Genomic DNA, 12672 nt, shown 5'->3' with positions numbered 1-12672 from the left:
CTGTGGTCAGGTCCAATAGAAAGAGAACGAGATGGACACAGTCCAGCTGGAATGGAATTTACATTCTCTAGGAAACGAAAACCGTTGGAAAAGTATGCGTATGAGTGTGGCTCTTTATGTTGCAAGTGACAGAACCCCAACCCAAATTAATTATCCACAAAGGGGAATTGATTGGAAGGCTTCTTGATTCAAATCTACCAGCTTTGCCTTCAAAGAGGGACAGGAACTTGCTGTCTCTGGACTCAAGGAAAAACAACTTGGGAAAAGACTCTGATTGTCAGACCTTGGTCAGGTGCCATCTCCTTGTCAGTGCTGGTGGCTGTGGGGGAGGAAGCTATGGGAGCTGGAGAAAGAGCATTTTCCAGAAGGAGAGACAAGACAGGATAGAATCTCCTACAGATATGAACCTAGTTACATTAAACACACACACACACACACACACACACACACACACAAACACAGGAAAAGACTCTGATTGTCAGACCTTGGTCAGGTGCCATCTCCTTGTCAGTGCTGGTGGCTGTGGGGGAGGAAGCTATGGGAGCTGGAGAAAGAGCATTTTCCAGAAGGAGAGACAAGACAGGATAGAATCTCCTACAGATATGAACCTAGTTACATTAAACACACACACACACACACACACACACACACATACATACACACACACTCACACCTCTCTGGCTGCTGTTTGGAAAATGGAGCGGCAGAGGGTCAAAATGAAGGCAGGGAGCTGAGTCATGAGGCATTTCAATAGCCCAGGTGAGGGACAGTGGTAGTTGGACTCGGGTAGTGAGGGAGATGGGTTAGGCTCCTTGGAAAAGTACTTCCGAGGTAGAAAAAGAGTTGGTGAAGTAGTGGATGGGGTGGAAAGTGGGGAAGGTAGCAAGAATGATTCCATGTTTCTGTACTGGGCACGGGGTGGGTTAAGGTGCCATTCATGGAGACAGGCAGGCCTGAAGGAAGAGCACGTAAGAGATCTCCGAGGGGTGATGTTGGCTGAGCAGCTGCACGGAAGCGTGCGGAGCGGTGAGAAGATGTCAGGGCCGGAGATGCGAATTGGGGAGCTGCTGATGTTTGGGTGCATTTAAGCCCTGGGAATGAAAGAGATTCCCCTGGGGAGGGGAGAGTGGAACCGGAGACGGGAAAGGGCTCAGGACCCAGCCTCAGTGATCTTAGAGGGAAAGGAGCTGGCAGGGGAGCCAGTGGGGTCGGAGAGAAAGGGAGTGATAACAGGACAGGGCCACACGGTCACAGCGGCTTTAGCAGCCGCTGTCGTGTGTTGTGGCAGGGCTCAAATGGGGTAGCGCGTGAAGGCAGTTGTAGGAACGCTGATAGATTGAGAGGACATCGCATCTGGTGGCTTCTATTTCTCAAGGAGCTATGAGGCAAGGTCATAGTGAGTGTGAGGAGGGAGTGTGGGGCGGTGGCGGGGGGGAGAGCAGGAGCTCTTTCAGAGCTGTGCTACCCACTAGGTCACTGCTAGCTACAGCCCAGAGGTGGGACACTTCCATCGTCCCATTACGTTCTGTCGGGCAGTGCTGGTCTAGAGCAGCGGTTCTCCTTGGACCGTCTTTGGCATCATCTGTGAGCTGGTTAGAAATGCAAATTCACAGACTCTACCTAGTCTATGGAATTAGAATTTGGGGGGATGGGGCCCAGCAAACTGCTTTAACAGTCTTTCCTACTGATTCTTACAGAAATATGTTAAAGTTTGAGAACCTCTGTTTGGGGAAAGATGGTGTGAGTGAAGCAAGGAAGGACTGAGGGGCTCTCCCAGCAGAGGGAAGAGTCCGGGAAAACAGGCAGTGTGCAGGAGTCAGCTGTACAAGGGGCTCCCCTAGCCTCCCAGTGCCTCCTCTCATTGGCCTCGTCCATTCAGCTAATGTCTCTCGGGTGTCTGTGTTCCCCGTGACGTCTGGGTGCTTGGGTCTCTCACTCTTTTGCCTCGAGAACCCTCAAACCTCTCTGCATCTTGCCCCACAGTGCTGAGCACACGTCCTCCCAGTCCCCCTGCACCCTCCGGGCAGGCTTCCTGCTGTTGGCTGCAGGAGTTCTGTCGGGGGCACAGTCCCTGCAGCGCCCACTGCCTGTGGGGCTCCAGGCTGTCCTGCACTTGGAAGAGCAGGCTGGCACCAAGCCCCCCACTTCTGCTTCCGGTTTCTCGCCTTTGCCAGGGACACCCCTTTCCGTCTCAAGGAACCACTTCTTGTTGGGATGCCCATGCGGGAGCAGGAAAGAGCAGGGCTCTTTGGGGACTCAGGCACCTCAGGTTTGCGTAGCCCTCAGGATGGGAAGTGGTGGGCATCTGTCTGAATTAATAAAACTCTTGAATGAGTTAAGATTTCCAAAGCATATAGAACAGTGTGGGACAGGAGTAAGAGCTATATCAATGTTTGCTAAATAAATAAAAGCCTACCACCCTGCTGGGCCTCGGTCTACCCGAGTGCGGGCGTGGGCATGGGGGTGGGGGCGGGGGGAGGTGGAGAGGTCCTTCTGCTTTCCTTCCTTTGCTCACATCAGGCCTGGGCCTTCTTTCTCCGTGTGACCCTGGGCAGTCCCCGCAAGGAAGGAACGTGGGAGGAGGAGGCCCCCCAGGGAGCGGAGAGCGGGAGTGGAAGCGGCCTTGACCCACGGGGTGGGTGGACGAGCCGGCACATAAAAGAGGCGCCCTCATTGTCTACATTCCACGCCCTTTAGTCCCCTTCCTCCCACGTCTTGATTTCCCACTGTTTCCTCTCAAGTGTTTTCAATGTCGGTCTCTACAACGCATCTTACATGTTAAAAATGGCTGTGAGGACGTCTGCCTCGATGGAGGGGCCGCTGCCCGCCCAGAGGCCCGAAATCCCCGCGCGGAGGAGCGTGGGAACGCGGCGCAGTGCGCCGATCTCTGGCGGGCGGGGGCGCAGGGATGGGTGGGACGTCCTCTGGTCTCTGCTGCCCTCTGTTGGCCGCCTTGGGCTACAGGCGGTGGGTGCGGCGCGGCGCTGCGCTTCCCCTCCCGCTCTCGTCCCCGCCCCCACAGAGGAGTACCAGGGCACCGGCGTCCTCGAGGTGGACTTCGCTGAGCTCTGCACGCGGTGGGGCTACACGGACTTCCCTAAAGTGGTCACCCGGCCCCGCCCGCACCCGACCTTCGTCCCCTCCGCCTCTACGTCGGAAAAGCCCACCGTAGGTGAGTGACAGCGGAGACCCCGGGGTGTCTGCCAGGGCTACCTAGTCCATCCCCCATAGCGCGGCGGGCCGAATAGCGGGGACGCAGGGCAATGTGTGTGTGAGTGAGCGGGGTGGATTCAAGGGGGCTGGTGGGGAGGTGGGGGCGGTCTTCCGTCGTCCTTTCCAAACCCTCGCAGATGCAGGTCTGGCGGAGTCCTCCAATCCCGCGGCTCCGTGGGAGCCGTCCCGGCCTCTCCGGCTCCCGTAGGCCGGGCGGGGCGTGGGGCCCGGGGCGGTGACTCTGCCCCCTCCCTCCTTCCCCGGCTCCTCGCACCCCTGCCTTCTAGACGAACAGCGGCTGTCCGGGTCCTGCAGCCTCAACAGCCTGGAGAGCAAATACATGTTCTTCCGGCCCACCATCCAGGTGGAGCTGGAGCCCGAGGACAAGTTCGTGAAGGAAATCTACATCCGCGGTGAGGCCTGCCCCTCCACCCTCCACCCGGTCCCTCTCACCCGCCGTCCACCAGCGCACCCCTCTGGGCCTGAGGCGTCTTCCTCCTTTCCCTTCCGCAGGTTGGAAGGTTGAGGAGCGGATCCTGGGTATCTTCTCTAAGTGTCTGACCTCCCTCAGCCAGCTTCAGGCCATCAAGTGAGGGGACATGGGGGTGGGGGAGGGGCAGGAGGCCAGTGTTGGAGACGGGCCACCAGTGGCCTGGGAGAAAGAACTGAAGGGGCACGGAAGGCCCTGGGGACTGTGCGGAAGGTGATAAGGAAGGGTGTGGCTGGGGTGTCAGGGTGGCTGGAGAGGACAAGGTGGGAAGGAGGTGGTGCTCCAGCTGCGTTTCTGTGCTTCCCACCATCTCCAGCTTGTGGAAGGTGGGGCTGACTGATAAGACCCTGACCACCTTTATCGCCCTCCTGCCTCTCTGCTCATCCACGCTCAGGTCAGCAGAGGGGAATAGGCAAGGGGGACGCTACCTGGGTAGCCTGGCTGGCTGGGTGGTCAGAAGTGAGCAGTTTGGGGATGGGGGTGACAAGTTCCAGCTCCTGTGGCCTGGGCTGGCATCCCTTTGGAAAGAGGGTGCTGCTAGTGTCTGTTGGGTTTTGAAGCTCCCATCTGACAAGCAGTGGGGTCCCCTTTTCTGCCTACTCTGGTGCCTAAAGAGCCTACCTTTGGGGCCTTATCCCCTCTCCTCTCCATCAGTCCCACCACTACCCGCTCTCTCCCTGGAGGTTCCTCACTGCCTGGTGCCTGACACTGTACTAGGGACTGGTTCTTATCCTACAGGAACTGGCAGTCCAGTAAGGGAGGGAGAAGGGCATAGGAGTGGATACTGCAGGGCACTGTGGGGACTGTAGTGGTGGAAGAATAGTTCATGAGAGGCATGGAAGGCTGCCTGGAGGAGGTGGTGCTAAGCTGAGCCTTGAAGGAGGTATAGGAGGGGGCCCGGCAGGGAACTGGGAAAGGGCATTCTTGTATAGGAGGGAGCCAGAGCAAGGTGTGGAGTAGTATAACTACAGGGGTGGTTGCTGTATAAAGGACACAGCTGATTTGGCTGCCCTTTGTTGAAGCTCCCCCAGCGCCCTTGACTTCTCCTGCTTCACAGAACCCACCGTCACTGGCTTGCCTCCTCACTTGTTTTCCTCCTGTAGATGGGGATGGATGCTTCTTGAGGGCAGGGATTTTGTCTCCTTCAGCTGGAGGTCCTTGGGTGCTCTTTGTCTTGAACACCACAAAACACATATTGTATTCCATCGTGGGAATTAGAAACAATTTAGCCAGCAGGAGAATAACTATAGAATTCACCTTAATATGTAAAAATAAGTCAGATCAACATGATAAAAATAATTAAAAGTAAATGCAAATCAAGTTTAGGTGCTAGATGAGCCAGGCTGAAAGGTTGGGCAAATATCATGAGAGAAACTTTTTTTTTTTTAATTAATTATTTATTTTTGGCTGCATTGGGTCTTCATTGCTGCGCGCGGGCTTCTCATTGCTGTGGCTTCTCTTGTTGCAGAGCACGGGCTCTAGGCACATGGGCTCTAGTAGTTGTGGCGCACGGGCTTAGTTGCCACGTGGCATGTGGGACCTTCCCGGACCAGGGCTTGAACCCATGTCCCCTGCACTGGCAGGCAGATTCTTAACCACTGTGCCACCAGGGAAGTCCCGAGAGAAACTTTTTTTAATACAGAATTTTCCAGCCATTAGTTTCATTTTTTCTTGTGACTTGGAAAAACACCTCCATTTTCTCAGTACTGTTGGAGAAGCCACTGCCTTGTGGAGGGGTCGTGTATTGGGTACCTGTTGCTGTGTAACAAGTTACTTCAAAACGTAGTGGCTTAAAACAACAAACATTTATTATCTCACAGTTTCTGTGAGATAAATCCGGGTGTAGGTTAGCTGGCACCTCTGGCTCAGTGTCTCGGAGAGGTTGCAGTAAGGCTGTTGGCTGGGGCTGCAGTCATCTTGACTGGGGCTGGAGCATTTGCCGCCAGGCTCACTTATGTGGCAGCTGATTGGCCACAGTGCCTCCACTCAGGAGCCTTTCCACAGGTCATCTGGGTGCCCTCACCACTTGGCAGCTGGTGCCAGGAGAGCACCCGGGTTGGAAGTCACAGCCTTTTTGTAACCTAAACTTGCAAGTGACAGCCCATCGCTTTTGCCATATGCCATTCATTAGAAGTGAGTCACTAGGTCCAGCCATACTCAAGGGGAGAGGATTGCACTGGGGCGCGGATACCAGGAAGTGGGGATCACTGGGGTCATCTTAGAGGCCCCCTTACCACAGCTCACTAACTCTGGAGAGTAACCCCTTCACGTGGCACACTTCTGGATTTCTAGTCTGGAGAACTGTCACATATAATTTCCTGTATCAGGGAGTTGGGCGGGGGGTGGGGGGAGAGGTGCATCCTTTGCCTCTGTTTCCAAGCTGCTTCCCAGAGCCCCACCCTTCCTCTTTGTCCCCTTCCCTCATCTGGCCTCAGTGGTGCCTCCTGGGTCTCAGATCTCCCCCACCCTCAGGAAGGTGTCTCTGGAGGGGAACCCGCTGCCGGAGCAGTCCTATCACAAGCTCATGGCAGTGGACAGCACGTGAGACTCCTTTCCCTCACCTCCTTTCTCTGGGCCTGCCCCCCATTCCAAGTCACCCTTAGTTCCCACGCTTCCTTGCCCCTCCAGCACCTCCCCAAGGACCCTCAATTCCTGCCTCTCCACCCTCAGACCGAATGGCCCTCCTCATGCCCCCGTTTTCGGAGGTTCCGGGGAACGCCCAGGACCCGCGTTTCCTGTGACCCGCGTTCTCCCTCCTGCTGCCCAGGATCGCGCACTTGTCTCTGCGGAACAACAACATCGACGACCACGGGGCGCAGCTCCTGGGCCAGGCTCTGTCCACGCTGCACAGCCGCAACCGGACCCTGGTCTCCCTCAACCTGGGCTTCAACCACATCGGTGACGAGGGCGCGGGCTACATAGCGGACGTGCGTGCGAGGCCGGCAGGGGCCCACGCGCGAGCTGTGGCAGCCCGGGGCCAGCCGGCTCACTGCCCCTCCCTGCCCCCGCAGGGCCTCCGGCTCAACCGCTCCCTGCTCTGGCTGTCCCTGGCCCACAACCGCATCCAGGACAAGGGCGCCCTGAAGCTGGCCGAGGTGGGTGTGCGGGCTGAGCGGGGCCGGGGAGCGACCCCCACATCCTCCCGCTCCCCGGGCGGCTGAGCGCGAGGTGCCGCCCCTCCCCAGGTCCTGCGCCCCTTCGAGCTGACGCACACCGAGGTGGTGGAGCGCCGGCGCCTCCTGCTGGAGAAAGGTTCGCAGGAGCGCTCGCGATCGGTGAGGAGCGCTCGGAGCCTGAGACCTGAGCCCCTGGAACCGCTTCCCAGGTCGGCTGCTTTTCAGCCAGCTGGCCGAGTCTTAACCCGTCCTCTCTCCCTGTGTCGTGACCGTTTTTCTCTCCGACCTCTGCACAGATCTAACAAATGTTTGGGCTCTTACTGCAGAACCACTCCGCGGGCAGTAGAGTGTATCGGTTAAGAGGACTAGATTTAGACCGCAGGGACTTGGAATCTGGCTCTTCCACAAAACAGCTTGGGACCTTGGGCGTGTGACTTAACCTCTCGGGCCTCAGTTTCCTCATCTGTAAAATGGGGATAACTGTACCTAGCTCATAGGATTGTTGACAGGATTAAATGAGTTAATTCATCTAATGCACTTGGAACAGTGCCTGGCACTTAGTTAAAAAAATGTCAGCTACTATTTTCTCCCTCAGTATGAGTCTGAATGCCACCTCCCGCCACCCCCAGCTCATCCCTGGGTCCCTCTGCCATTTCTTCCCAACAGCACCCGCCCCAGAAGGGTCCCAAACAAATTATGTTAGCATTTAGGCAGGGAGATTGGGGTAGGGGTGCTGCCAGTCCGACTGCCACCCAGGCATGAGGCTTCCCCTCAACCCCTCACTGGGGAAGGGGCACCGGATTCTTCCTCCTCCATCCCCTCCCATTTGTGAGCACAGCCTTCCACCTCTCGACATGGGGACTCCAAAACAGAGCGTGAGAAGCAGCTGATGGGGGTCAGCAGTTTTGCAATGGTGGAGAAAGACAAGACGCAGACAATGAAGACCCCTAAGGGTCTGGGCAAGAAAAAGGAGAAGTGGAAGGGGCACCGGATTCTTCCTCCTCCATCCCCTCCCATTTGTGAGCACAGCCTTCCACCTCTCGACATGGGGACTCCAAAACAGAGCGTGAGAAGAATCAGCTGATGGGGGTCAGCAGTTTTGCAATGGTGGAGAAAGACAAGACGCAGACAATGAAGACCCCTAAGGGTCTGGGCAAGAAAAAGGAGAAGTCCGGGGTAGGTGTGCTGTGGGCAGCAGAGCCCTGGGCGCTGCAGGAACGGGAGGAAGCTTCCTTGATTTGCGGGTGGGGCGGAGGGAGGAAGGCCTTTGAAAGTCCACCTCTGGCCCCTCCCACACCTGCTCCCCATCTGCCAGGGAGGTAGGACTCTCATCTCTCTCCTTACATCCTCCACAGGAAGTGGTGAAGAAAGAGGAGAAGTCAGGGTCTGGGCAGTCACCCACCCAAGGAACCCCTAAGAAAGAAGACTCCACAAAGGCAGGCAAGGGGAGTAAGTGCTAGCACCCCTCTGCGGTGCCCACTTGGTGTGGAGGAAGGAGGAGCACGGGGCGGGATGCGGGAGGTCTGCGCTGAGCTAGTCTTCTCACCTTGATGTCGGAAGCCCCAACCGGCCCCATCCCCGGCACTCCACACCGTTTTTCCTGGGCTGGACCCCTGTGGCCCTGCCCTCGGAGAAGAAACCCGCCTACCTAGCTGGGGGTCCCCCCTCCAGCTCTATTTCTGTTGTACCCAAACCCAAAGTTTGAGGAGTCCCCTTCCTCGCCCCAGTCCATTCTCTCTGGGGAAACTGAGTGGTATCAGAGGTCTGCACTGTGCATTCTGGCTCCTCTTCCCACTCCAGAGGTAACCATCCCTGAGCAGAAACTAAGCAAGGGAAAAGGGACCAAGACTGGGAGCAAAGAGAAGCGCAGCATCCTCCTGGAGTCGGAGGTAGGCTGCAGGAGAAGTGGGGTGGGGGACACGTCCCTGGGGTCCAGTCCCCCAGCCTTCCTGGGATGGAGTCTCCAGCCCTGTACTGTGGCAGTAGCCACTTCAACTCACATTGTGTCCTCAGTCCTGCCCCCCTCCCTCATCCAACCTGGGCTTGCAGGGGGTAACAGAGCTCAGTGCCCCCTCCCCTTCTACCTTTACTTGCTTATTAGGGGCCCACACATTTTTTTTTTTTTTTTTTGCGGTACGCGGGCCTCTCACTGTTGGGGCCTCTCCCGTTGCGGAGCACAGGCTCCGGACGCGCAGGCTCAGCGGCCACGGCTCACGGGCCCAGCCGCTCCGCGGCATGTGGGATCTTCCCGGACCGGGGCACGAACCCGTGTCCCCTGCGTCGGCAGGTGGACTCCCAACCACTGCGCCACCAGGGAAGCCCCAAGCCCACACTTTTGATCCTCTACCTCAACTCAATCTGCTTCCCCAAAGGCCATTTGTTCCTCACCACCACGCCCACGGTTGCTTGTACAGTTGCACAGGGAACAAAGCACATTCTCCTTTGCCCCTGCCAGCAGCTCCCCAGGAGGGCAGGGTGTTTTCCTAGTCGTGGTACTACCCCCACCCTGTGCACAGCTACTTGAGACCCTCTCTCCTTTGCCCCTGGAGCCTCCCTTTTCTATTTAAGCTTGGACCAACTTGTTCCTTGCTTTGGAAACCTTCCTGGACTGCTGACTCCGTAGCTCCCACCCCTCCACAGTGGAGTCAGCGAACCCCAACCCTAACCCGAGGGCTATCTGTCCTTACACAGGCGTACCTTGTTGTATTGTGCTTTGCAGATATTTTTTTTTTTTTTATACAAACTGAAGGTTTGCGGCAACCCTGCATCGAGCAAGTCCGTTGGTGCCATTTTTTTCCAACGGCATTTGCTCACTTCGTGTCTCTGGGTCACACTTTGATAATTCTCTCAATATTTCAAGCTTTTTCATTATTATTATATTTGTCATGGTGATCTGTGATCAGTGATCTTTGATGTTACTACTATGATTCCCCGAAGGCTCAGATGATGGTTAGCATTTTTTTAGCAGTTAAGTGTTTTAAAATTGAGGTATATACACTGTTTCTTTAGACATAATGCTATTGCACACTTAGACTGCAATATAGTGTAAACATAACTTTTACACCTACTGGGAAACCAAAAGAATGTGTGTGACTCGCTTTATTGCGGCTGTCTGGAACCGAACCCACAATTCTCTCTGAGGGTATGCCTGTGTTCTGTCATCAAAAGACCTCCCCACCTTGGCAGGGAACAGCGCCTCCACTTTTAGGAGTCTTCTCTGGCACCCAGGACAAGATCTTACAAAAGAGGAAAGTCGGGTGGAGAAAGCGGGCGAGGGTTGCCTCAGTGCCAGTTTTCTGTCCCTGCCCCAGGTTTGATCCAGGCTTCTGTTTCTCCCCAGGACTGTTTCATTTTCCTCACATCCTGCCTTTAGCGTCATCTCCCTCCGGTCCATCGCCCTCATTGCTCTCCCTGTTAGGAATTACTTAGTGAATGCCAACACACTATTTCATGCCTTGGCACCTGCTGCCACTTCCCCCCGATCTTCATCTGACAGGGACCACGTACTGTTCAGATGTCAGCTCACAGGCCACCTCCTCCAGGACACATGCCGAGACCCGCTAGCTGTGCCTCCTCCGTGCCCCCAGGGTACTGAGCTTCCCTCTGTCAGCTCTGACAGCATACTGCACTACTCCCTCCCTCTCTGGCTCCCCTGCACAAAGCTGCTTCTTGAGGGTATGGGCTTATTTATCTATCTTTGTATCCCCAGCACCTGGGACAAAGCCAGCCCTCAAAGCATGTATGTTGAATGAATGAATGAATGGCCTGTTGACCAGCTCCCCTCTCCTCTGCTGCAATCAGTATTCTGCCTTAGCAGCTGGTTGGGGAAGCTACCGAGATGGTCAACCCTCTCCTGGAGCCCGTGGAGCACCGAGATGGGAAAGTTTTCATGCCCGGGAACAAGGTCCTTTTGCATCTCAACCTTCTCCGTACGTTTGCCAACCCCCCCCACGCCCCGACTTCCTGCCACGAGGCTAGCTGGGCCCCACGCGGTCACAAGGGTGCCCCCGCCCCGGCTCCACGGAGCGGAACCTGGTTCTCCGGTGGTCGGGCATCACGATGGGGAAGGCCCTCTGGCACGGGGCTTTGGGGTGGGGGTGAGGGAGGTCAGACGGAGGAGGCGTCGGAGAAGTAGAGTTGGAGTGAAATTAGTCCTAGGTAAGTGAGCTGGGGAGCTGGGGGAGCAGGGGGTTAGTTTTGGAGTAAGAGGGTCGCAGAGGGTGTCCCGTGAGGGTGTAGGCAAGAAGGAGGTTGGCAGTGTCGGAGGCCACGTCGTCTGCTCCTTCCACCAGGAAACCGCATCACAGAGGTGGGGCTAGAGGCCTTCCTCACCGCAGTGCAGTACCAGGCGCAGTTCTCCAAGTCCAGGAGCGCGTCCAAGGGCCCCGTGGGGCTGCTGTGGCTGTCCCTGGCGGTGAGTCCCCAGGGACTGCAGCTGCTGCAGGCAGCTTGTCTCCCCATTTCCAAGACAGGCCTGTAGTTTCCCTCATTCTTTTTATCACGACACAGCCTTCATCTCTCTTGCTGTGAGATAGGCAGTCACACTCCTTTGCCTTTTCTCCATGTCCCCCAGCCCCTAACGCACCCTGTCCCAGGAAATGTTTTTCTCCCAGATGATTAATCTTCATTGCTTTTGTTAGCTATCAGCCTTCCTTTTCTTCCTTCAGAAAAACTGCTTCTCCCCACAATGTCCTGCGTACACCACGATCCAAGAGCTGATGCTGCCAAGGGACCCTGTCAGTAAAGCCAAGCACAAAGAGGAGGCGGCTGTGGCTTCCTCCACCTAGTCCCCTCCCACCTTCTTCCCAGAGATTCTGGGCCACGGAAGCATCTCCTTTCCACGTGTGGGTTGGACCTCCCACGGGAGAGCTCGGGTCATTAACAAAGTCTATTGCTGTACTTTTTTCCTTGAGGCTGTCTGAAAACTTTGTCCCAGAACTACTGGGAACATTTGGACTTCTTTGCGCCTGTTAACAGCGCGTTAACGTGGCCAGAAATGGCCGAATGGCTTTATGGTTCTGCTGGGGGTGATCTCAGCCCCTCTGGTGGTGGCCGACCAGGGGCGTTGCTCTCCTGCCCCCTCAGGACCTAGTTCTTGCTTGCCCAGACCAGAGTCACTACCCGTACCACCCGTCCCCGTTCCCTGGAGGACACGTGATACACGAGCGTTTGCACTGCCTCCGCTCTCAGAGGCAGAAGGGAAAGACCTGGGTCAGTAACCAACACGCACAAGCTGAGTGGAAGGGCGGGTGGGGCAGAGGGGCCGCCATTCCAGCCTCCTGGGCGCCTTCCTCCTTCTGCTGCTCCACCTGGCCCGCGTGTCTGGACTGGCTTGGAGGAGGGGCAAGGGCTCAGCTTATGAAAACGCAGAGCCGTCAGGCTGCTTTAGAGAGGGTGCGGAGTCTCTTGTCATCTACGTAGCCAAAAGTCCAAGCACTAAACACGAACCCTAATGACACTGCCTGCTCCTGGCAGTCAGCCGCCTGAAACCAGAGCCACCCAGACAGACAGTGCGGGGGCCAGAGGAGTGAGGAGAGCTGGGGCCCCGACTCCTCTTCACCCTCCGTGCTGCCTCCACTGAGATGACCCGACCGTGCCCCAAGAGCACAGGGCCGGCTTCTGGGGAGCTGACAGACAGCCACTCTTCGGGGAGCGTCCCTCCTGCACCTCTGGTCGCATCCTCTCGGCCGCCACTCCCCTTCTGTTGCCTGGGCAGAGCCCTGCTCTCCCTGCCAGCACTGCCTCTCTGCGAGGCTCCGTGGCCCTCACAGTCCTCTCTTTGCCTCTGACCACCTGTGCTGCTGCTCAGCTTCTGGCAGGCCGGCCTGCTTCTGCAGGGAGCAGCTCTTTGAA

At 56.6% G+C, this 12672-nt stretch overlaps 1 protein-coding gene across 1 annotated transcript; it reads left to right on the top strand.

The window, feature by feature from the left end:
* The first annotated feature begins 2808 nt into the window (after positions 1–2808).
* LRRC71 (leucine rich repeat containing 71) lies at positions 2809–11606 on the top strand. The gene is made up of 15 exons (XM_055083889.1): positions 2809–3172; positions 3501–3626; positions 3727–3802; positions 4020–4097; positions 6176–6244; positions 6471–6630; positions 6715–6798; positions 6889–6978; positions 7849–7995; positions 8175–8268; positions 8620–8708; positions 10529–10558; positions 10637–10748; positions 11112–11233; positions 11487–11606. Exons 1-15 carry the CDS (start codon positions 2809–2811, stop codon positions 11604–11606), a joined length of 1761 nt encoding a protein of 586 aa, XP_054939864.1.
* The last annotated feature ends 1066 nt before the right edge of the window (positions 11607–12672 follow it).

The sequence above is a fragment of the Physeter macrocephalus genome, chromosome 4 (genome assembly GCF_002837175.3).
Source record: "Physeter macrocephalus isolate SW-GA chromosome 4, ASM283717v5, whole genome shotgun sequence".
Classification (NCBI taxonomy): domain Eukaryota; kingdom Metazoa; phylum Chordata; class Mammalia; order Artiodactyla; family Physeteridae; genus Physeter; species Physeter macrocephalus.
Note: the sequence above shows the minus strand (reverse complement) of the source record. Positions and strands in the feature narration are given on the sequence as shown.